Source organism: Oryx dammah, unplaced genomic scaffold (genome assembly GCF_014754425.2).
Source record: "Oryx dammah isolate SB20612 unplaced genomic scaffold, SCBI_Odam_1.1 HiC_scaffold_2, whole genome shotgun sequence".
Taxonomy (NCBI): domain Eukaryota; kingdom Metazoa; phylum Chordata; class Mammalia; order Artiodactyla; family Bovidae; genus Oryx; species Oryx dammah.
Genome location: NW_024070186.1, coordinates 49,800,371 through 49,825,214, shown reverse-complemented (window position 1 = coordinate 49,825,214; position 24,844 = coordinate 49,800,371). Strand labels below are relative to the sequence as shown.

Genomic DNA, 24,844 nt, shown 5'->3' with positions numbered 1-24,844 from the left:
CCCCTGTTCGTACAGGGTATGGTCACATCACAACATGACTGCACTCATTGTCACCTTAAATTTTGCTAGATAGAGTGAAGGCACGATGCAGCTCATGAGGCCCTTAGGAATTCTGGCATAAAGTTTTAGAAGGTATAGTTACAATTTCTTGCTTAAGGATCATGTCTATTTTATCCTGCTTCAATGACCCCTGGTTGCAACCATGGTCCCAGAATACTGAGTCAGTTAGGCATAAAGAAAGTTGAGGTGATGGGGGGAATAACTGTATAGTTATACTAGCATCCTCCATGTGCCCCCTCCTTTAACCAACTCCCTCCAAAAAAAACAGAGGAAATCTATTGAGTGTGAGCACACACTCAGGAAAATACATGAAATCAGCACTGCATACCTTTATCTCTCACAATTTTTGCAGTAAATGTTACAATTGTCCCTGCCAATTCTCTACCAAACCACTACTCTGAGGATGATAAGCAATATGATACATCCATTAAGTATGATATCTCTTTGCACACTGCTGCACACTGTGAGCTGTAAAGTGTGTTCCTTGGTCTGAAGAAACGTAACTCATTTCCTGGTCCAAATTGGTATCGTATCTTCTGCTCCACTCCTTCCATGGTGTTTTGAGCATTCACTCTACCACTGGGTATGCAAAGTCCAGTGTGAAGTGTCTATTTCTGTCAGGACCTATGTATAACCTCCTGGGGCTACTGGGCAGAGGCCCCATATATCCTACTTACCAGTTATACTTGAGGGTCGTCTCTCCGGGAATATACCTCACAGCCGTCTGCAGTCCCTGTCTTGTTGGCAGACAGGACAGTTCTGGTTGGCCCTTTGTGCCTCTCAAGTGAAGAAGGGTTGTGTAGACAGTCAGCCCATCTCAGCACTGCTGCAGCGCCCCCAGAGCCACTCATTTCATAGACCCAGTTGAACATCTTAAGAGAGTGCACCAAGATACCCACTTATTGGTTTCTATCACGGTGTTATCTGGAAAAGAGATTCTCCTCCTGGACATTGGCGTGTCCTGTTTGATTGTGCTGAATCGTGCTCAGTCGTGTCCTACTCTTTGTGACCCCATGGACTGTAGTCTGCCAGGCTCCTCTGTCCATGGGATGTCCCAGGCAAGAATACTGGAGTGGGTTGCCATTTCCTTCTCCAGGGGATCTTCTCCACTCCGGGATTGAACCTGTGCCTCCTGCCTCTCCGGCCTTAGCAGGGAGATTCTTTACCACTGAGCCACCTGAGAAGCCCTATGTACATATATAAAAGGTAATTAAAATCATGCCACACACACATATCAGCATATTATCCATCCAAATTATGGCAGTCAGCTGGTAAATCCAAATAACCCTGGGGCTTTACAGCAAATGTGAATTGTGATCCTTCTCACATGAAGGTAAACAGCGGTTGGCTCCTTTTTTAGACTGTGGTTAAGAAAAAAGCTGCAGATGACACTACTTTATTCAAGCCTTAATAATCTACTGGAAGTCTCTATGAGCCATCCAACCTTTTCATGAGCCACACAGGGCTAGTGCACAGAGAATTTGTTGGCACCAGCACTCCAACTTCCAAAATGTCATTAATTAAAGTGGAAATCATTTTGTGTCCACTAGGCATCCAGTACTGTGTCAAGTTAACAACCTCTGTGTGGGCAAGCAAATCTATGGGTTCTCATTTAGTATGTTCAAATAATGAGAGCCAAAGGCAAACTTACATGCCTTCAGTTTTACAGTATAAGATACAGAAAGGGTTCCCCTGTCAGACGTAATATCCATCTCAGCAATACGTTCAAGTGGAGGAAAAACAACCACTTCACATTAAGTCTGTTCAAAATTCCAATTTTGATCCTAACTTTCACCTTAATCCCATCATTGCTGCATCTCCATATGTGCCCAAGCTAACCGTGGCCTTCTTTAGATTTTGAGCTCACCCAGAATATTTTGTGTCCACCTTCTGGTCACTTTACTCACACATATGAACATGGCCTTGGGTCCCCAGCTAGGGGTCAGACCAAGGGACCCTGACCCTTTTTGTTACTCTTCACCCAGATTAATTTGCTGGCTCTAACCCCCAAGGATACAAAGTTGGGTTTCTCAATGCTGTCTTTGCCTTTCAGCTTAAAAAATTTCTTTAGAATTTTAAAACTAGAGTAAATAAAATGGATTTGTTTAGGATCCTTTCATGTTGGGGCACCAGCAGGAGTGCCATCAGTCCACTCAACCTCCAGCAGTGCCTCACGTTTTGACCCCATCAGTGTCCTCCATATTCTTCCCATTTCTTAGTAACTTGATGAAGATTTCTACCTTGGTGGGACTAACCCCTTGACTATCCCTCTTTCCTCCATTATGCTTTTGTGAATGATTCCATTTTCTTAGACTAAGGGTAGTAAGTAAAAGTAAAGTCGCTCAGTCATGTCTGACTCTTTGCAACCCCATGGACTGTAGCCCACCAGGCTCCTCTGTCCATGGGATTTTCCAGGCAATAGTACTGGAGTGGGTTGCCATGACTAAGGGTAAGCTAAAATAAAAATTCTGATACGATTTCTTGGACAGCTGCTTGATTTTGCCAAAGTAAGTTTATATGGGGTGTCTGTGCAAAAAGGGCTCTCTTAGTCACAGCATTTGCTATAAGCTAAGTAAGGAGTATATTATGTGGACACACACCCCAGTCATCATAAAGCCATTTCAGCACATGAGCTGCCTCATCTGGGGAGTTCCACTCAGCATTTAAGGAGAGGAGTCATCAGTTAACATTCTCAGTGAATATAAACCATACAGTGGCTTTCATCCAGTCCCTCAGTTTAGCTGTCCCTTCAGAAACAACCTACTGTTTGTTTGGATTATATATAGCCACCTCTGATAGTTCAACAGTAAGCTATGGGTCCTGCATCAATCAAATGTGCCCTTATTCTCTGCAGCATTCAAAGCCAAGAAGACCGCTCCTAAGTTAAGTCACACGCATTGAGGGGGGAGGAGCTTCTCAGGTGGCCCTAGTGACAAAGAACCATCTGCCAATGCAGGAGACGTAAGAGGTTCCCGGGTCAGGGAATATTCCCTAGAGCATGGCAACCCGCTTCCATATTCTTGCCTGGAGAATCCCATGGACAGAGGAGCCTGGTGGGCTATGGTCCGTAGGGTCGCAAGAAGTCAAACATTCCTGAACTGACTTAGTATGTACACACGTTACCCATTTTAGTGAAAGTTCAGGAAGCTGATGATCTTGATCTACAAAATGAAATTGCTTCTTCAGACTATACCCTTTGGTTTCATAGTTCCTTGGTTTTGCACAGCCGCTTCCCTTCACCCCCTGGACTACTTCCTTTAGGGACTGTATAGGTATTATCTGATGTGCCAGCATCATTTGTCCCTTTGGTAGTAGTCCCGAGGGCAGCAACCATACGGGGGCAAATCCAAGTATGGCACAGTGCCAGGATCTGCTCCTTTTACTTTCATTTTAGTAATTACAGGTAAAAATAACCAAGGGATTATATATTTAATTTGTTTCTCATTGTTTTGCTCTTTTCCCCTGGGAATCCAGTTAGCCAACTCTCTGGGAATTGGATCTATCATCTCTGATTTCCATTTGTAACCTTTATCTCTGTAACTGACAGGAGTGTGCCTGGTAGTTCATCTCTATTTTGAGAGATGAGGGAACTGAAGTGCAGAGAAGTTATGTAGCTTGTCCAAGGTTACACGTCAAGAGAATGACAGAGCCAGTGTTTGAAACCAGGCCTCTTTGACTTCATGGCCTTACCTTTAACCATTAGAAACACTTCCTTTTATTAGCAGATTCTAAACCTTAAAAACTAGACTTGTGGACACAGTTGGGGAAGCAGAGGGTGGGACTAACTGAAAAAATAGCTTAGATACATATACATTACCTTATGTAAAATAGCCAGTGGGAATTTGCTGTATGACACAGATACAGCTCAATCTGGTATTCTGTGACAACAGACAGGGATGGGGTGGGGTGGGGAGTCAGGAGGGAGGTTCAAGAGGGAGGGGACATATGAATACCTGTGGCTTATTCCTGTTGATGTATGGCAAAAACCAACACAATATTATAAAGTAATTATCCTTCAATTAAAAAGAAATAAATTTTAAAAATTCTAATGCCCAGATTCACTTTCTAAGGAGACTGATTTAGAGATTTCCCTGGTGGTTCAGTGGATAAGACTCCATACTCCCAGTGCCAAAGGGCCTGGGTTCAATCTCTGGTTAGGGAACTAAATCCTGATACATGCAGAAACTAAGATTTCGAGCACCACAGTGAAGATCCCACAAGCCAAAGCTGAGACCCAGAGCAGTCAAAATAAATAAATAAAAAATATCAAAAGAGCCTGATTTAATTGGTTGATTTCTGTCTTAGTCTTTTTGGGCTGCTTTAACAAAATACCATAGACTGGGTGACCTACAAAGAACAGAAATGTTCTGAGGGCTTGGAAGTCCAAGATCCAGGTGCCAGCAACTTGGCATCTGGTGAGATCCCACTTGTTTTTTTAAAAAAAATTATGTATATATCTTAAAATTTTTTATTGGAAGATAATTGCTTTACAAGGTTGTGCTGGTTTGTGCCATACATCAGTATGAATTGGCCATAGGTATACACATGTCTCCTCCCTCTTGAACTCCTCTCCCATCTCCCACCACATCCCACCCCTCTAGGTTGTCCAGAGCTCTGGGTTGAGCTGCCTGTGTCACACAGCAAATTCCCGCTGGCCATCTCTTTTACACATGGCAATATATGTATTTCCATGCTGTGCCTCAGTTCACTCCACCCTCTCCCTCCCACACTGTGTCCACAAGTCTGCATCTCCATTGCTTCCCTGCAAACAGGTTCATCAGTACCATCTTTCTAGATTCCATACACATGCGGTAATATACAGTGTTTGTTTTTCTTTTTCTGACCTACTTCACTCTGCAACAGGCTCTAGGTTCATCCACCTCATTAGGACTGACTCAAATGCATTTTTTTTATAGCTGAGTAGTATTCCATCGTACATATATACAACAATTTCTGTATCCGTTCATCTGTTGATAAATGTCTAGATTGCGTGCATGTCCCACCTATTGTAAAAAAAGTGCTCCAACGAACACTGGGTACATGCATCTTTTTCAATTATGGTTTTCTCAGGGTATCATATGGTAGTTCTATTCCTAGTTTTTAAAGGAAATTCCATACTGGAGAACTCACTTTTTAGTTTGTAAATAGCCTATCTTGCTGAGTCCTTACCTGGTGAAAAGGGTGAGGAAGCTCTTTGAAGCTTCTTTTATAAGGCAGTTAATACCATTCATGAGGGCTCCACTCTCAAGGCCCAATCACCTCCCGAAGGCCCCACTTCCAAATAACTGCACACTGGGGATTAGGTTTCAGCAAATGAATTTTAGGAGGACAGAAACATCTAGTCTATAGCAATTATTAGTGGGTTGCACAGCAACGAATACCCAGCACAGCCATAAATAAACAAATAAATATTAAAAAAAAATCATTAGTGGGCTGAACAGTTACTCCCCAAAAGGTATATTCACTTCCTAGAACCTGTGAATGTAGCCTTCTTTGGAAAAAGGGTCTTCACAGATGCAATGAAGTTGAGGATGCTGTGATGAGATCATCTTGGATTTACCCCAGTAGGGCATAATTCCAACAAGTATCCTTATAAGAGACATTCAGAGAAGAGAGACCTGAAGACGAGGAAAGAACAATGTGAAGATGGAGGCAGTTATACAGCCACAGCCCAGGAACATCTGGAACCACCAGAAGCTGAAGGACACAAGGAAAATCCACTCAAGCCTTCAAAGGCTGCTGACACCTTCAATGGCAACCCTCTTGACACCTTGATTTCAAACTTCCAGACTCCAGAATTGTGAGAATCGGTTTCTATTGTGTGAAACCTCTGTGTTTCTGCTGATTTGTTGCAGTCACAGGAAATTAATACAGTTGGGGCATGGCCTGGGCAGCATATGTTTTAATCCCTGGGTGATTCTAAGGCACAGCCAGGGTGGGAATCCCTGGATTAGGGAATTTTGGAAGCATGTCCCCTAGCAGTTTTCCTCAGCTCTGGGGGTAAGTGCTTTTTGCAATATTGTGGTGTCTTTTTACTTAAGCTTTGATTATTTTTTAGCAGAGCAAAAGGATATACAAAGTTTATGGTGAGTAAAAAGATATACAGGGATTCCCAGATGGCTCAGTGGTAAAGAATCTGCCTGCCAATGCAGAAGACGCAAGAGATACACATTTGATCCCTGGGTCAGGAAGATCCCCTGGAGAAGGAAATGGCAACCCACTCCTAATCCCATGGGCAGGGGAGTCTGGCTGGGCTACAGTCCATGGGGTCGCAAAAGAATCGGAGTCACTGAGTACTGAGTCACTGAGCACATAGGCACAAAGGGCTTTGCTCTGTGTGGTCCTTACTCAGGGGCTTAGGTTGACAGAGCCTGCACTGCCTAGATGTTGCCAGTGCCAGGGCAAGAGGAAGGAAATATGGAGAATTACATACTGATTCTTTTTTTTAATTTTATTTTTAAATTTATATTTTATTATTATCTAGTTGAAATATAGTTAATTTACTATGTCGTGTTGGTTTCAAGTGTATAGCAAAGTGATTGTTATACATACACATATATTTATTCATTTTCAGTTTCTTTTTCCTCGTAGGTTATTACAAAATATTGAGTATAGTTCCCTGTGCTTTATGGTAGGTCCTTGTCGTTTACCTATTTTATATACAGTACTGTGTATCTGTTAGTCCCAAATTCCTAATTTATCCCTCCCCCATCCTCCCCATACTGGTGCTTACATGCATCTTTTCCATTCATGTTTTATTGGACTGAGCAAGTCACACGGGCATCACCTGACCTCACAAGAGCAGAGAAGTGTCCTCCCTCCTGCTAGGAAGTAGAGGGGAACAGGAAGTGGGTGGGCAATTATAACGCCTGTCGCGCCCACTCTCTCCCAGAGACGACAGTGTGGTAGGGCTCACAAGGTGCCCTCTGCTGGAGGAGGATAAGCAACTGTCCCTTTTTGCCTGAGGAGTTTCCTCAGCACATGGCACTTTCTGTGCTAAAACTGGGTGAGTTTCAGGCCAGTTGAGATAGTGGGTCACCCATGCTAGATTCTGCCTTGGGTTGCTCATCCTGAGGAGGGAGATTGGAGGCATCTCTCTGCCTGCTAATGCCTCATAAGGCTGATGTGGGGACTAAGCAAGACAATGCATGCAAAAGAGCTCAGCACTACTGCCAACTGTAGTATAAATAGCAGTAAAAATTGAGCCAATTCATTGGAAAGGACCGTGATGCTCAAAGATTGAAGGCAAAAGGAGAAGGGGGTCGTAGAGGGTGAGATGGTAAGATAGCGTCACTGATTCAATGGACATGCATTTGGGCAAGAAGGCCAGGGAAGCCTGGCGTGCTGCAATCCATGAGGTTGCAAAAAGTCAGACAAAACTTAGGGACTGACCACCACCACCACCACCATTATTGTAAATATTCAACTGTATAATCAACTGCAGAGTGTTGATAATATTGTTGATAGTACCAAAGGGGATTTAAGATAATATATTTTATTTATTAAGTTTTGGCTGCACTGAGTGGCTTGTGGGATCTTAGTTCCCCCATCAGGGACTGAACCCATGCCCTTGGCAGTGAAAGTGCGGAGTCCTAACCTCTGAATTGCTAGGGAGTTTCCAAATAATATATTTAAATACTTGGCATAATCTTTAGCGTACAATAGGCACAACCACAAATGGCAGTTATTATCAATACATACATATTCAAAATAGAAAAGAATCCCTTTCCCCACAAAAAAGGCAAGGAAATAAATGTGAATAAACATATTTCAGTTTAGATAGAATGGTGTTAATATGTATTTTTCATCATCTATTTGCAGAGCAGGGATTATAAAAATAAATTTTAAAAAATATTTCCTTCTCTACTACTGTAACTGAAAATCTATTTCCTTGAGTAGGCTATGCAAAGACATTTGACCTTGAGACTTTGCCCAATTTAGAACTCTGTTGAAAAGACTTTCACTTAAATGTAACATCAGTGACAAAGAAAGGAGAATTAGTGGAATTCATAACAGATGATAAAAGAAACGTAGGTTGTGACCTACTCCTAAGAGACAGATGAAAGGAAATTATTGTGTTTTTCTAGAGAAAAAAATAGAAGAGATTCATTATTTGAAAAACCCAAAATAAACATTGATTTTGAGAGCAGAATGCCTGAATCCTGGTCTTATCATTTTCCTGGTTCTTTAGCTGCTTTGGAACCTCCTTGGATTGGTCATAGAAACTTGTTGAAGAATGTGAAAAAAATGAGGATAAATAACAAATAATTGAAGTGGTCATGATTTTATTTCTTCAAAATAGTTCTAAGGAAACATGTAAGGCTTTCTCAGTTACTTCCTGCAGAAGACTCTGAACAATGAGACAACGCAAGGGTGATTAGTGTTTTCCATCTGGGTTGCTGGGGTTTCCTTTATTGCTCATTCATATGCAAATCATCACTGATATTAATTATTAGCTTATCTTGGTAATAGTTTTACCACAACGCAAGGAGAGAAGGAGGGTTGCTGATCCTGGGACCACTATCTTGGTGGGTGAGTCAGTTCAGATTGCTGTGTGTTTGTGGAATGTTACTAGAGTAATAAGGAACACCTTTTATTGGGAGAAAGCGTTACAGTTTTCAGTTTATCTTCACACATGTAAACTCATGTGGCTGTGGTTCCAGGGTCACAGGACGAGGGCTTGAAGCTCTGTGGTCTCAGCACTCTCAGGCAGGTCACTCTGTGTCTCTCTCTTTTCCAGTTTGTGAAATGGAGGTAACACTACTGTGTTCATCTATTACATGGAATTGCTCTGTTAGCTCAAATGAAAATATATGCCTTGCCGACTATAACGTTCTGTGTCAACAGAAACTATCTTGTTAAAGATGAGGAAATCCAGGATGAGAAATGTCCCTGCACTTGCTAAAGGTGTCTGGGCAGGTGATGATAGAGTTGGACTCCACCATTCTTCTTAAAGAAAAAAAAAAAAACATAGGGAGGGGCAGTCTGTCGTTTTTTTGGCCACCCAGCAGCTGAACCCTCTTGCCTGTGTTTTGAAGATGCCCTCCCTCTCAGGGGCATACCCCTCCTCTCATCATGTAAATGCTCACTAATTACCCTGAAAATGCTACTGCTTTACCTGGCCTCACTTAAACTGGGTGGCAGACTGTGACCTGGGCTCCAAGGTGGCTATTCTCACTGAGCCCCTCTGAGGACTGACTTGGGTTTTGCTCCTGATGTTAACATTCCAAATTTGACTCTTCTGAAGGAGAGTCTGTGAACTACCCAGTATCTTTATTTATTTCAATATTACATATTAATATTAATTATTAAAATAATAAATTTCAGTATTAAATAATAATTTATTTAATCATTTTTAAAAATTATTTAGCTGCACCAGGTCTTATTTGTGGCGTATGGGATCTTTCATCTAGTTCCCCCATAGCACTGCAATCTTAGTTTGCTGACCATGAATCAAATGCACGTTCCCTGTGTTGCAAGGTAGATTCTTAACCACTGGACCACCAAGGAAATCCCATTCCTAGTATCTTTAAAACCTGTACACCTCAAAGTGTAAGATGCACACAAATCACCATACGTGTGTGTGTGCTCAGTGTGTCTGACTCTTTGCGGGCCCATGGACTATAGCTCACCAAGCTCTTCTGTCCATGGAATTTTCCAGGCAAGAATACTGGAGTGAGTTGCTGTTTCCTCCTCCAGGGCATCTTTCCAACCCAGGCATCAAACCATATCTCTTGAGTCTCCTGCATTGGCAGGAGGATTCTTTACCACTGTGCCGTCTGGGAAGCCCTACAAATCACTGCTGCTGCTGCTGCTAAGTCGCTTCAGTCGTGTCCGACTCTGTGCGACCCCATAGACGGCAGCCCACCAGGCTCCCCTGTCCCTGGGATTCTCCAGGCAAGAACACTGGAGTGGGTTGCCATTTTCTTCTCCAATGCATGAAAGTGAAAAGTGAAAGTGAAAGTGAATTCGCTCAGTCATGTCTGACTCTTAGCGACCCCATGGACTGCAGCCCACCAGGCTCCTCCGTCCATGGGATATTCCAGCAAGAGTACTGGAGTGGGGTGCCATTGCCTTCTCCGTACAAATCACGAGATTATATTACAATGTAGAATGGGACTCAAGAGCTCTGGATGGAACTGAGATTCTGCATTTCTAACAAGCTCCCAGGTGATGCTGCAGATGCTGCCGCTGCTGAGGACCTCACTTCGTGCAGCATGCTTTTTCTATTTTGTTTTCAGCTTAACAAATATCTTGACTAATACTTGTAGATTCTGTCATCAATAATGGGTAGGGGGGCATGGTTTATATACAGACCAATACTGAAACACACAAAAAGGAAAATTTTCAATTTTTCTGGGATGACAATTATTCTATTTATTCCATTGTTTTCTAGGGAAAAGGCTGGATGATGCTTAATTTTAAAAACTGAGTCCAAATTGTGTTAAGTGATATTTTATTGTTTTGTAATAGCCTTTAGAGCTAATTGAAGCGATGTATCCTAAAACTAGATTTGGAAACCATTCTGTGAGGTATTTACATCTTTGGGTGCATGATTAAAGTGGGGGTATAAGGGGTATAGGAGGCAGAAACGATAACTTCCTGACTAAATTCGCTTTCCCAGAATCTTTTCCTCATGCACTGTCTCTTTAAATAACTGAGACAAAGAGAGTTCAGCTAGATAAAGGCAGAAGCAGAGTGCGTGTATGCTGAATCGCTTTAGTCGTGTCGACTCTTTGTGACCCCATGGACTGTAGCCCACCAAGCTCCTCTGTCCATGGGATTCTCCAGGTGAGAATACTGGAGTGGACTGCCAGGCCCTTCGCCAGGGGATCTTCCTGACCCAGGGATCGAACCCACATCTCTTGTGTCTCCTGCATTGGCAGGTGGGTTCTTTACCACTAGCACCACCTGGGAAGCCAAGAAGCAGAGTAGCCCTCCCCAAATTATGGTAACAGGTATGGACAATAGAGGCCTAAAGACTAGTGTCTAAGTCATCTCAAGCTGCCATAACAAAACACCATAGCCTTGGTGGCTTAGACAGACATTACTCTCTCACAATTGTAGAGACCAGCTGATTTGGAATTTGGTGAGGGACAGATGGCTGACTTCTTGCCATTTTTTCACATGATGGAGAAAGACAGTTTTGGTGTCTCTCTTCTTACAAGGACATGAACCTCACTTTGGAGGTCTCGCTATCATGACCTCATCTAAATCTAATTACCTTCTAAAGGCCCCACCACTTAATGCCATCACATCAGTGGGGTTAGAGTTTCAACATATGCATTTGTAGGGGGTAGGGAAACAGACATTCGGTCCACTACAACTAGATAAAGACTCTTCTAGATAAATGATTTAGCTTTGGTGCTAGGAGTCTGTCAGTTCTGGGCAGAGTTCCCTGTTACCAGTGGTGGCGTGTTTTTGCTGCAGTGAACGTGTGCCCGTGGGGAGCTTTGATCGACAGCAGAGCAGTGGGCAACACCTGCTTTCCTGTGGAGCCTGGAGGATGGCAGTGTTCTGTCAGTTGGAGAAGGAGATGCATAACAAGCCCTGGGAGGCCATGGATAGTACCTTAAACAAAAAATGGATGCTCTGGTTCTAGAAAACAAACAAGGCAAGCTCCAAGGTAGCTCAGAACACAAGAGAGTATATCAAATGGACTTTAGGAAGAAAATCAAGAGTTGTGTGAACACACCAAGATTTCCCCTGGCTCATGCCAGCATCCAAAGAACATCTTACTGTTGGTTTCTTAGCTGCACATGCCTTTCCAAGGCAGAAACAGAAAGATAAAAATCCACAACGCAGAGAAAACAGACATGGAGAGAAAACTGAGTAGTTTTTGCCATAATTAAGTCAGAAAAAGGCTAGCCTTCCCTTATTCACAGCTTACATAAGCAATTCTCACTCTGGTATTGTAGTATTTAAGGAATTCTCCAAGATGTCTTCAGGAAATCTTCCCTCTTCAGATCTCTCTCCACTAACACTCCTTCTAAAAAATTTAATATAAATAAACTCACATTTAAAATCTGAAAACATACATGACCCACATACAAATTTCATATAGTACATTAGGTATCAAAATGAGATAATTTAACTATTTTAATGGAATAGAGCTAAAAAATAAATAGTGCTAATAATAAATAAGAGAATAGCAAAATTTGTAGCTAAGATGGATAGATCTTTGAGATATATTGTAGCATAAAAACAAATTGAAAAATAGTGCATATATCATACAATTTTGAGGCAAACACACACAATTTTTTTTATAATATATATGAAGATGTAAGGAAAATGGTCTGGAAGAGACATTTCCATCTGAGATGAGTAATTATCCTAGCAAAGGATTAAACAATAACAACTACACACAAAAATCCAAGCATGGACCTTACCTAGAGAGTCCCCAAAGAACAAGCCCTATTTGGGCCTCAGAGAAAGAAGACACACCATTTTTGTGGATTTAACCAAATGTGTTAGGCAAAATCATTCACCAATGTATTTACTTATTCTTAAAAATTTGAAAGCATCATACTTTTATTTTTATTTATTTGGCTGTGTCATGAGCAGCATGCAGGATATTAGTTCCCCCACCAGGGATCAAACCTGTACCCCTTGCAGTGGAAGCACAGAGTCTTAACCACTGGACCACAGGGAAGTCCCACGCCAATATACTTAAATAGAAGCAAAAGGAGAATTATCTCATTGCCCTCCTCCCCACTCAAATAATGCCTTGGATTCCACTCTCTCAGGCAAAAAGAGGCCAAAACTAAAAAAGTGAAACAAAATAAAGATGAAGAAGTTAGTTCTGGGTCAGGTCATCCCAGTCATTTGTGGGGCCCGGGGCTAGAGTACAAATGGACATCCATGTGTAATATGTCTAACCATGTAAGTTATAAGTCAAGCAAACACGCTGTTTGTTACATGAAATATATTGTGTCTTCCTGCTTTGACAAATATTCCTGCCAAATGAATAACTGACAGGAGGGACAGGTCAAGTGAGAACTGTCAGAGTCGGACACCAGCAAGAGGCAGCATTTGGAGAGCCAGCTCGTGGTCCGTGGGTCTTGTTTTTGGTTTTCTGCTGCTGGCCTGTGTGGCGAGGGGCTCTGTGCATGTGTGGACCACTAGGCTTGCGCAGACAATCTCCATCCACATCCCTTTAAACAGCTACATCCGGTCTCCCCTGGCCCTGCTATGTCCCAGCCTTGGAGAGTTGGAGCTGGTGAAGGTTGGACTGGGGAAAGGCCTATTGTGGGCCCTGGAAGAGAGCTTAGGGCATTTGGAGAGGAATGTGGGATCTCTCTTCCCCTGAGCTTGGTTTAGAAGTGGAGACAGGACAAAAGCTATGGAAGGGCACATCCCTTGGGCCTCATGGACTCCTTAGCCCATGGCAAGTGTAATTGGATGACAGCTGTGGAAGGGTCCTCTGAAGCCAGGGTCCTGGGTTTGGGTCCCCTCTTACACTGATCTAAAGTCAGTGCTATTTTTGATTTGGGGATGTTCTGGGCTCAGGTCCTGATGCGTTAAGGGGTTTCAAGTGTCATTTTGATTATGTTATATATAGGATCTAAGTCAGTGAATCATTCTTTTCACTTTGTGCCAAACATGGACATTTAAAAATACAGGCAACATAACCAGTATCAAGACTTTCATCTCTGTGAGAGATACCCAGGAGTGAATCAGAGACTGACAGATAAAACCAGACCCACCTCTCTCAACTCCTCCTCTCATTTCACTGGAGTAACAGGCAGAATTATTGACACTGTAAATTGTTTTCTCTCCTGCTTTTGCAGAGTGAATATGGTTAAATGTACCTTAAAGTGCAAACAGTATGATTCTACTACACTGACTATGGGATCGTACTTCCTTTGTATTATTTTTTTGCTGCACAACAAATTACCCCCAAATATAACAGCTTAAAACAACAAATATTTATTATTTCAGAGTTTGTGTGGGTCAGGAATCTGTAAATGGCTTAGCTGGGTGGTTGTGGCTCAAGGTCTGTCATGAGATTGTAGGCAAGCTGTCCACCAGGGCTGCGGTGGTCCAAAGACTCAGGTGAGGCTGAAGCATCCAATACAAGTTCATTCACATGTTTTTTTCAGGCTTTAGTTCATTTGCTTATCATATTAGATCAGCTTCCTGGAAGCCAAAAAACTTCTGGAAGGTGAGAAGAGTCAAGTGACATAGTAACATTTGGAAAAGGGGACTTCAGATCTGGCAGATGCAAGGTAACTTCCAAAACCAGGGTCTGCCAACAGGTGCTGTGTTGGGCCACCTGGGGAGATTATGATATACCAGTAGTATACACATCCTTATAGTTAATAATACTGTATTATATAATTGAAAGTTGCTTAGAGATTATATCTTAAAAGTTCTTGGCATAAGAACAAAATTTTTGTAACTAGGTGTGGTGATGGGTATGAACTAGACTTATTATGGTGAACATTTCACATATATACACCTACCAAATCATTATATTGTACATCTGAAACTAATAAGATGGTGTATATTTGAATAAAAATTACCTGTTTCTAGGTCTACTTTTTTTTTTCTTTTGAAAGGAAGGTGAACTCGAGAGAGCTAAATGACTTGCTCAAATGCTCATAGCTAGAAAAGGGGTGAGCTGGGGCTGGAACTCAGAGTTACTGGGAGAAGGTAGCATACTAGCCTGGCTCCCCTCAAACCCATGTGAACATGAAGCCTGCCTCTCCACTGACAGCCAGGCAGCCCTGTGTGAGTTTGTTATATAATCTGTCTGAACCCCAGTTAGTTTATATGTGAAGAGGGTGTAATAGTTACTTTGTGCTGTTATTGTGATGACTGAGATATTTTTTAATGCTCCCTTGCCAAAGAACACTAGGAATATTTCCTATCGTTTTAAGAGTTGAATTTATTACTCATCGCACTGAGGGAAATGCATACCATGGAAACCCTGGAGGTGTGTTAGTGAGAAGGTATTAGAAAATATTATTAAAGGATTTGTTTTTTTGTTAGCTGATTGCAGGGGGGCTCAGGACACCAGAGTTCATTCTACAAATGTATATCTTTGTAAATCTGATTCTTAGAAGGGCAGACCAGAGGGAAACTAAGGCTATAATTGGCAAAGAGGCTCTAACTGGCCAGAATGGCTGTGTGTCCACTGTGGCTTGGACGATGTTCATATTTTGTCTGTGTTTAGACATGATTAAGGAGTCTTGCTCTTGTCTTCATACATCGTGGTCAGAAGGGGCCTTGTCTGATGCTGATGTTCTGTTTATGTTAAACAGAAGAACATCAAGGCCCAGTGATAGTACCAAGGCCATCTCTTTCCCAGGTATAAACCATCTAGTCATAGTGCTGGACTCAACTGGTGTTCCAGTCACTGAGCCATGGCTTTTATTGTGCTCTCCCACACTGTCAGCACTGGACCTCTGAGTCACAGTGAGACCGACAGGGGTATTCTGAGGTGGAGACATTTGCAGGAAACTAAAAGACAGATGTCCCTTCAAGCGCAATGACTCCTTTTCTGCCCCAGCTTCAGGCATGCTGCTGCTGCTGCTGCTGCTAACCCCATAGATGGCAGCCCATCAGGCTCCACCATCCCTGGGATTCTCCAGGCAAGAACACTGGAGTGGGTTGCCATTTCCTTCTCCAATGCAGGAAAGTGAAAAGTGAAAATGAAGTCGCTCAGTCGAGCCCAACTTGTAGCGACCCCAACTTGTAGCGACCCCATGGACTGCAGCCCACCAGGCTCCTCCATCCACAGGATTTTCCAGCAAGAGTACTGGAGGGGGCTACCATTGCCTTCTCTGGCTTCAGGCATGACATGAAGCCATTTCCATGAGGTCAGGGGTATTTCAGTCTGGAGAATTTCAGAAAGAGAAAAGGGGGGCTGCAAGAGGGCGCATCCTGGACTCGGCCTTAGCTTCCTTCCTGCAGTAGAGGTGTGCTCTGCACTTACTGTGAGTCAGACCTGGGCTTGATGCTGTGTGACACCCGCCACTACGTGGAAAATAGACAAGCCAAGGATCACGCTGAGAAATGGGGTGAAAGAAGGCAGGGTACCACAAGGACCACTGGCAGTCTAAGCAGTGGTTCCTATACTTTTCTGAATATTGGAATCATCTGGATCTTTAAGAAATATGATTGACTGGATCCCACTGCACTAATCTAATTCATCTGGGATACCACTCGGAGCATCGAGATTTTAAAAACTCCCTGGGTGGTCAAATGTGCAGCAAAGTTGGGAAATCATTGGTTTAGCCCATCCACCCTTACAGTTTAGGGTGGAGGGATCGGGGTCATAAAGCTGTTTAACCATATGAAAGCTGCGGTCCCTCATTCTAGACACTTGGATTTAGATATAAAATCTGAAAATAAATTTTGATGGGCTTTCAGACCCCAGGAAAAGAATCTGGGAATTCCTCGAGGGAGGCGGGTCGTCTCGTGAAAACCCCCCAATCACGGTGATATGAGCTCCCTGCAGAATGGCGCTGGCCCTGCTCTTTCACAGAAGCCCCGGCATTAGTGTCACCAAACCTAGCTCCCGCAGGGAGGTAAGCAAGCCACCGAGCGGCCGGTGTGCGCACGTGTGAGAGTGTGCCCGCCGGCGTGCACGCGCGGGGCAGCCGGCGAGAGTGCGTTTCCGTTCGGGAGCCCGGGCGGCCTCCGGCTGCGGCTGCAGCAGCGCGCCCGGCGCCCCCTCCCGCCCAGTCCCCTCCCCCGGTGGCTCCCGCTCGCCCTCGTCCCTCCCCCGGCAGCGTCCGCCGCCTCCGGGTGCGCAGGGCAGCGCAGGGCACGCGAACCCCTCCTGCAGGCGCCCGGGCGCTACTCGAGCGCCGAGCCCCGGGCGCGCCTGGCCCCCCCTTCCAGACGCCTAACGACGATGAGCCAAGACTCGGGGGTCGCGGAGAGCAGGTGAGCGCAGCCGCGGGGCTGGGTGGGGGTCGGGGTTTGGGAAAGAGGACGGGCAGAGCGGGGGTGGGGTGCGGCTGGCCCCGACATCGCCGCGTGGAGAAGGGGCTTTGCGGTCTTCAGCACCCTCTACCGCGGGCTCTGCTTTTCCCGTTTTCCGGACGGGGCGGGGGCTCCTCTCCCGCCCCAGCATCCCCGCTCGAGCTGCACAAACAAAGCACCCTTCGGTGGCGGCGCCTGCCTGGCGCGGGCACGGAGCATGGGGGTAGCGACTCGCCCTCTAGCCCGGACTCCGATTCCCTACCCGCCGACAGGCCCCGGGCGGCTGTACCTGGGTCGGGCGGGCTGCGCCGGGGTCGCGCGCAGGTGCTCGCGCGGGAAGCGGTGGCGCGCGGCTCCGAGGCCTCGGGCGCCCCACTGGGAGGAGGAGCTACGGCCGACGCTACTGCTCCCTGCCGTCGCGGCTTGCCGGCGCCAGCAACCCGGCCCCTCGGCAGCGGCGGCGCAAAGGCGGCGGCAGGTGGGCCCGATTTGTCCACATCCACCCGGCGGCAGCGTGTGGAGAGGGCTGATCGCCCTGTGGCATCCCCTTTGCTCCAGCGCGAGTGAACTCGCGCTCTTCCCGCCTCCGCGCTGACTCCCTGCCGCCCAGGCCGGCTTCTGCTGTCCTGTCTGCTCCCATCTCTCGAGCTTCAGCTCTCCGGATCCCCTGCGCCCACTGCAGCCCGGTCTGGGAGGACTTGGGAAGTTTTTCTGAACACCACCGGCGCTTTGGCCCCTTGACTTTCAAATGGTTTGAGCCGAGAGCGGGATTATTTCCGTAATCCCCTTTTGCCCATGCGTGGAACACCCCCATCATCCCCCTGCGCCAGTCAGCCCTTCTACACTCCCATGGGCCCTAAAGAAGGCACGAGATCAACATTGCTTTTAGGATATCTGCTATTGTAAAGGTAGCCAATGCCTCTGTTTGTCATCAGCGTCCCACATTCCTTTAAAGGCAGCCTCTTTTAACGTGGGAATGTGTATTCAGAGCTGGCTTGGACTGTAGTGGTCGAGTTCTCCAGAGCTCTCATCTGCAGAAGCAGACTTTTGGCATTGGATGCAGTTTCAGCACAAGACACGTGACGGCTTGTTTGTGAAATGTATCCTTTAGGTAATTCTCTCATTGCTGTAAGCACATGCAGGAAGCCCGCCCAGAGCAGTGCAGAAACGCTGGGCAAAGATTCAGACTCTGCAGAGAACTTGCTTATGGGACAGTCCCTGCCACATCACAGTTTATGCACGATCAACTAGAGAATACAGAGCTTTACAGTGTTTCACGACTTCAGTGTTTCGTGGATTATTCGTTGAACATTAGGCTCATAATCTTTTAGGAAGAAGGGAAGGATTTTTTTGTTTTATGTATGATTTTTTTTTTTTTCCTTTTCGCCTCTTCTTTAAAACACTGTTGCAATCAGGAAGACAGTGTCGAAAAGTTTGTTGTGGCTAGGTTCTGCTGTTGAATTTCTCGACATTAGCAAGAAATGTCAAGAATTTGCTTTCAGGAATTAGGGTGAACAGTTTCACCTTGGGTGAAACTGGGTCCACTTGGGTCATCAAAAACACTTCCTTAGAGATGGTCAGTTAGCAGGGAGACTTGCAAATGGTGGTTACAGTGAATTTTGAATCAATCAAATACAGCAAAAGTAAAGTTTTGTTCCAAAAGAAAAGGGAAGCGAAGTATAGTGTGTGAAATTAGCATGCACGGTTATTTACACAAACAAAGCAGAGCTAACTCAACTTCTTCCTACTCCTTCCTAGTTCAGTTCAGTCGCCCAGTCGTGTTTGACTCTTTGTGACCCCATTACTCTGAAATATGGGTCCTCCCTACCTCTTTACATAAAAACTTGCTAGCCTGCAATCGCTGATCTTTCTGGTCTCTTCAGTAAGACTTACTAATGAGTCATTTGCACATTTCAGTGTGGCAGCAAAGTCTGTATAATTGTGTGTCAAACAAGAGGGAGGTGTAATTAGTAAACTGTAAAGCACCCTACGGATGTTTGCTACTGTTACTTGTAATTTTTAGTAGCTGCACAGTATGCCACTCTGATACTTAGTCATTCCCATATTTTTTGCCATTTAAACTGTTATTACTGATTTTTAAATACTAAGGAGGTCTCTATATCTAGGGACTTCCCAGATGGCTCAATGGTAAAGAATCTGCCTGCCAGTACAGGGGGTGTGGGTTCAATCCCTGGTCCAGAAGAATCCCACGGAAAAGGAAATGGCAACCCACCCCAGTATTCTTGCTTGGAAAATCCCATGGACAGAGGAACCTGGTGGGCTACAGTCCATGGGGTCAAAAAAGAGTCGGATATGACTTAGCAACAGCAACTTTATATCTAATTACTACATTGTTTCTGTCATTTATCCAATGAACCTTTTTTTTTTAAATAGTGCAAACTATACGCCAGACAATGTGTTAGATGCTGAGGATGTGGAATCCTTTGCTGCACACACACACACACACACACACACTTCTCTTGAGACAATGTGTTAGATGCTGAGGATGTGGAATCCTTTGCTGTACACACACACACACACACACACACACACTTCTCTTGTTCTCTAGTACACACACACACACTTCTCTTGTTCTCTAGTACACACACACACACACACACACACTCTTCTCTTGTTCTCTAGTTCTCAAGAGTTATAAACGACTTACAAAGTACAGTGTGCATGCGTGCTCTGTTGTGTCTGACTCTTTGCAACGCCGTGGACTGTAGCCTGCCAGGCTCCTCTGTCCATGGGATTTTCCAGGCAAGAATACTGGAGTGGGTTGCCATTTCCTGCTCCAGGGGATCTTCACTATCCAGAGGTTGAACCTGTGTCTCTTGCATCTCTTGAGCAGCACAATAAAGCCATTAATTTAGGTGTGCATCAGAGCAGGGCTCAGGGAGGGGAGTAGAGAAGGGATCCCTTCAACTGGGAATCACCCCACCTCATCCATTCTCAGTCAGGCGAACTCTCCTTCTTGCCTGCCCTGGGCACTTGTGATTTCATTCTTTTCCCTCTTCTTCCTCCTCCTCTCCTTGACCCCTCACTGATAGAAGTGTTCCAGTTGCCTCCTTTCTCCCTTAAGGCAGCTCAGTTCCAACTTTTCCTCTTGGTCCCACTTCCTTTTGGAGTACAGTATGCAGAGATTTCATTGACAGTTATAGGAGAAAGAAGGAAGTAGACTTTGAAACTGTTCACTGTAATTCCTGTCACCCCACAGCTGCCATTTGGGCCATATCCCAAATGCAGTCATCTCTTCACTTTGCCCCCTACCACCCAGGGTCATTCTCCATTCATAAATGTGGCCCACAAAGCTAAAGGCCTATGTACTTTTCCTTTCCCAAGATGCTGAAAACCCTTCCTTGAAGGGTTTTGTGTGTATGTACAGTCGTACAGAAAACACAGCATTTTAAATGTACAGCTGATAAAATTATCACCAAGTGAACACATCTGTGTAACTGCCACCCAGGTCAAGAAATAGAACCTGGCATCCTAAAAGCCCCCGTCCTTTTCCTCCTCCTTCCCTATCCCTTCATCCCAAAGGGACCAGAGATAGTTTTGCTAGTTTGTAAACTTTATAAACATAGACTCACACAGCATATGCCCTTTTGTGTCTGACTTCTTTTGTGCTGTTGTGTTTGTGAGATTCATCCTCCCAGTTGTGTGTAAGCAGTTTTGCATTCTGTGGCTTACAGGACTATTTTATGACGGAATCACATTTTGTTCATCCATTTTTCTCTTGATGAACATGGCAGTTGTTTCCAGGTTTTGCCTGTTACAACTAATGATTCGTGAATCCTTTAGCCTTTTGATATCCAAAAACCTACCTGTTTGACCACTATTTTTTTTTTTTTCCTGCTGGTATAACTGAAGAAAAGGAAGGGAGGGAATAGATGAAGGAGCCAGCCTGGAGAGCTAGGCCTGTGAATTTTTCACCTTTGCTGGCACTAAATGTTTTCCAAAGCATTTAAGGCTGTTGCTCTCATTCCGGGACCTGAACATAGAAGAAAAAAGTGATGGGATGGCTTACATCCCAGGTGAACTGATTATAGGTGGTAGTTATGAGATGCTTAGAATAAAGGAAACTTGGTGATGATGGGAAGCCTGCCCAACTTGGGAAGTGTCCCTTGGGAGAACTGACAGCTGGTGGCTCATGATGCCCACATTTCTCCTCTGCCTTCCCTCACCCGTCTGCCACTTTCCCCTATGGAGTCCTTGACCCCCCCTCCCCCACCCTTCATCACCCCACCCCTCCTCCTCCACCCTTCCCCACCCCACCCCTCCTCCCCCAACCCCAGCCTGGTCCCAGAGGGCTTGGAGTACAGGAAATCCTTCTGTCCCTATGCAAGGGGCTGTGTAGTTGGCTTCCAGACCTCAAGTCTGTGAAGACAGCTTCCTTGGAGTATGCTTTAAAGTTTCCTAGCCTCCTGAGGGGTGTTTGTCATCTGGTACTACAACTTCTTGGGCAGGGAGGTCTGGCTTTTGTGGCCTGGAGACTGAGATTTTCTTTGGGGAAATGCTTGGATCTTTTGGGCTCAATGCAGGCAGTGTCTGAGGCTGTAGGCTATCAGGGTTGCACAGGGTCAAGCATTCCCCATGAGAGATGTTGACGACAGCAGATTCTGGAACCCTGCATTGTTGACTTCCTCCTTTGCGCGCAAACTTCAGATCTTCCCAAGAGGGAAGATTTAGAGACCACTCGGTGGACCAGATGATCTCCATTCAGCATCCTGGAATTGCCATAGGCTTGGTTTCAGAGTTGGAGTCTCTCCACTTCCCTGTCTTCCCTCACTCCTCCCTTTCTCCCTCTGATTACACTTGCTTTCCTCCTGTTCCTGGATCGTGATCAGTTCCTTCCTGCCTCAGACAGAAGCTGTGTGACCTCTACTCCCCCCGGCCCCAATTCTTCTCTTGCCTATTCCTGCTTGTCCTTTGTGGCTGAGTTTAAAGGTCACTTCCTCAGGAAGCTGCCCCCCACCGCCCACCCCCAATTCTTCAATCTTAGTCAGCACTTCCTTTCTCAGATGCAAGTAGACAGTCTTCCCCATCAGGCTGATGGGTGTTTGAAGCCACAGCGCCAGTTGCTTTATTCACTCATGCCTGGCACATAGTCCACCTATGTTTGTTAAATGGATGAGTTGATGGTAAACCAGGAGACCTGAGACAGGTTGTAAGATTGTCTCTGCTTCTAAGTTGCTGTGTGATCTTGGGTGTTTATTAGTTTCACCTCTCCTAGAGTGCCTCTCTCCCTCTGTAAAATAATGCATCAGACTGGAAGATCTTTATAGGTTCCTTTCCATTTCAGTCTTTTCTAACAGTGAGGATCCTGAGAGGTGGTAGCTTTCTCTGAAAATGCAAAAGCTGACCTTACCATGGAGGTTTAAGTGGTCTTAAGTTTCATGCCTGTGTTCTTAGCATGAGAGCTGCATTCTTCCCAGTTCACCATAGCCTGCTCTGGGCTAAAATGATAGCTTATATTGCTTTTATTGTGCTCTTCCCACATCACATACATTTTAGTTCTTGATCTGTCTTCTCTTCCGCTAGTGTGCCCTTTGGGACCAGGTTCCTGTGTCACGTGTCACTTTTGTATCCCTTCTGCTTATCACAGCAACTGAGTTGATTTCCGTTGATGACAAGAGGTCTGTATTATAGAGAATACTGTTTTCATCGAGTTTATTCTCTGGAAAGTATAACTATTTTATGATTATGCCGATTAACTTTAGTTTGTGACTAACATAAACTCTTTTCCACGTTCTTAACCCGTTTACCTTTTTTTGACTTATGTCCTGAAGGTTGATAGGGGCTAAAAGAAGTAAAACACTAGTTGGTTTCATTCTGGTGAAGAGTTAGAGGAGGATTTGGGCCTCATTATAGGTTTGTGCGCATGCATGCTCAGTCACTTCAGTCGTGTCTGACTCTGCGACCCTGTGCTATGTAACCCGCCAGACTCCTCTTTCCATGGGCTTCTCCAGGCAAGAGAATTGGAGCGGGTTGCCGTGCCCTCCTCCAGGGGATCTTCCTGACCCAGGGACTGAACCTGTATCTCTTGTGGCTCCTGCATTGCAGGTCGATTCTTCACCTGAATTGACCCATTATGGGTTTAATTATGCCTAATAACTTTTTGGACTTCCCTGGTGGCTCAGATGGTAAAGCGTCTGTCTACAATGCGGGAGACCCGGGTTCGATCCCTGGGTTGGGAAGATCCCCTGGAGAAGGAAATGGCAATCCACTCCAGTACTACTGCCTGGAGAATCCCATGGACAGAGGAGCCTGGTAGGCTACAGTCCATGGGGTCGCAAAGAGTCGGACACGACTGCATGACTTCACTTTCACTTTCAATAACTTTTTATTATTTACTACAAGGTGACTCTAGTTCCAAAGAATAGCAAGAAGAGATAAGAAAGCCTTCTTCAGCGATCATTGCAAAGAAATAGAGGAAAACAACAGAATGGGAAAGACTAGAGATCTCTTTAAGAAAATTAGAGATACCAAGGGAACATTTCATGCAAAGATGGGCTCGATAAAGGACAAAAATGGTATGGACCTAACAGAAGCAGAAGATATTAAGAAGAGGTGGCAAGAATACACAGAAGAACTGTACAAAAAGATCTTCACAACCCAGATAATCATAATGATGTGATCACTAATCTAGAGCCAGACATCTTGGAATGTGAAGTCAAGTGGGCCTTAGAAAGCATCACTACGAACAAAGTTAGTGGAGGTGATGGAATTCCAGCTGAGCTGTTTCAAATCCTGAAAGATGATGCTGTGAAAGTGCTGCACTCAATATGCCAGCAAATTTGGAAAACTCAGCAGTGGCCACAGGACTGGAAAAGGTCAGTTTTCATTCCAATCCCAAAGAAAGGCAATGCCAAAGAATGCTCAAACTACCGCACAATTGCACTCATCTCACATGCTAGTAAAATAATGCTCAAAATTCTCCAAGCCAGGCTTCAGCAATACGTGAACCGTGAACTCCCTGATGTTCAAGCTGGTTTTAGAAAAGGCAGAGGAACCAGAGATCAAATTGCCAGCATCCGCTGGATCATAGAAAAAGCAAGAGAGTTCCAGAAAAACATCTATTTCTGCTTTATTGACTATGCCAAAGCCTTTGACTGTATGGATCACAATAAACTATGGAAATTCTGAAAGAGATGGGAATACCAGACCACCTGAGCTGCCTCTTGAGAAATCTGTATGCAGGTCAGGAAGCAACAGTTAGAACTGGAGATGGAACAACAGACTGGTTCCAAATAGGAAAAGGAGTACGTCAAGGCTGTATATTGTCACCCTGCTTATTTAACTTATATGCAGAGTACATCATGAGAAATGCTGGACTGGAAGAAACACAAGCTGGAATCACGATTGCCGGGAGAAATATCAATAACCTCAGATATGCAGATGACACCACCCTTATGGCAGAAAGTGAAGAGGAACTAAAAAGCCTCTTAATGAAAGTGAAAGAGGAGAGCAAAAAAGTTGGCTTAAAGCTCAACATTCAGAAAATGAAGATCATGGCATCTGGTCCCATCACTTCATGGGAAATAGATGGGGAAACAGTGGAAACAGTGTCAGACTTTATTTTTGGGGGCTCCAAAATCACTGCAGATGGTGATTGCAGCCATGAAATTAAAAGACGCTTACTCCTTGGAAGAAAAGTTATGTCCAACCTAGATAGCATATTCAAAAGCAGAGACATTACTTTGCCGACTAAGGTCTGTCTAGTCAAGGCTGTGGTTTTTCCTGTGGTCCTGTATGGATGTGAGAGTTGGACTGTGAAGAAGGCTGAGCACCGAAGAATTGATGCTTTTGACCTGTAGTGTTGGAGAAGACTCTTGAGGGTCCCTTG

General features: G+C 44.7%; 1 protein-coding gene across 1 annotated transcript in view; it reads left to right on the top strand.

Moving 5' to 3' along the window:
* Nucleotides 1-24,844, top strand: part of LOC120881593 — a 114,642-nt gene that overhangs the window by 53,751 nt on the left and 36,047 nt on the right. Inside the window, exons 4-6 of the mRNA XM_040265308.1 lie at nt 5,629-5,860; nt 13,225-13,285; nt 16,583-16,956. Coding sequence (XP_040121242.1) covers nt 5,629-5,860; nt 13,225-13,285; nt 16,583-16,956 — 667 coding nt within the window. The remainder of the gene's footprint in view (nt 1-5,628; nt 5,861-13,224; nt 13,286-16,582; nt 16,957-24,844) is intronic.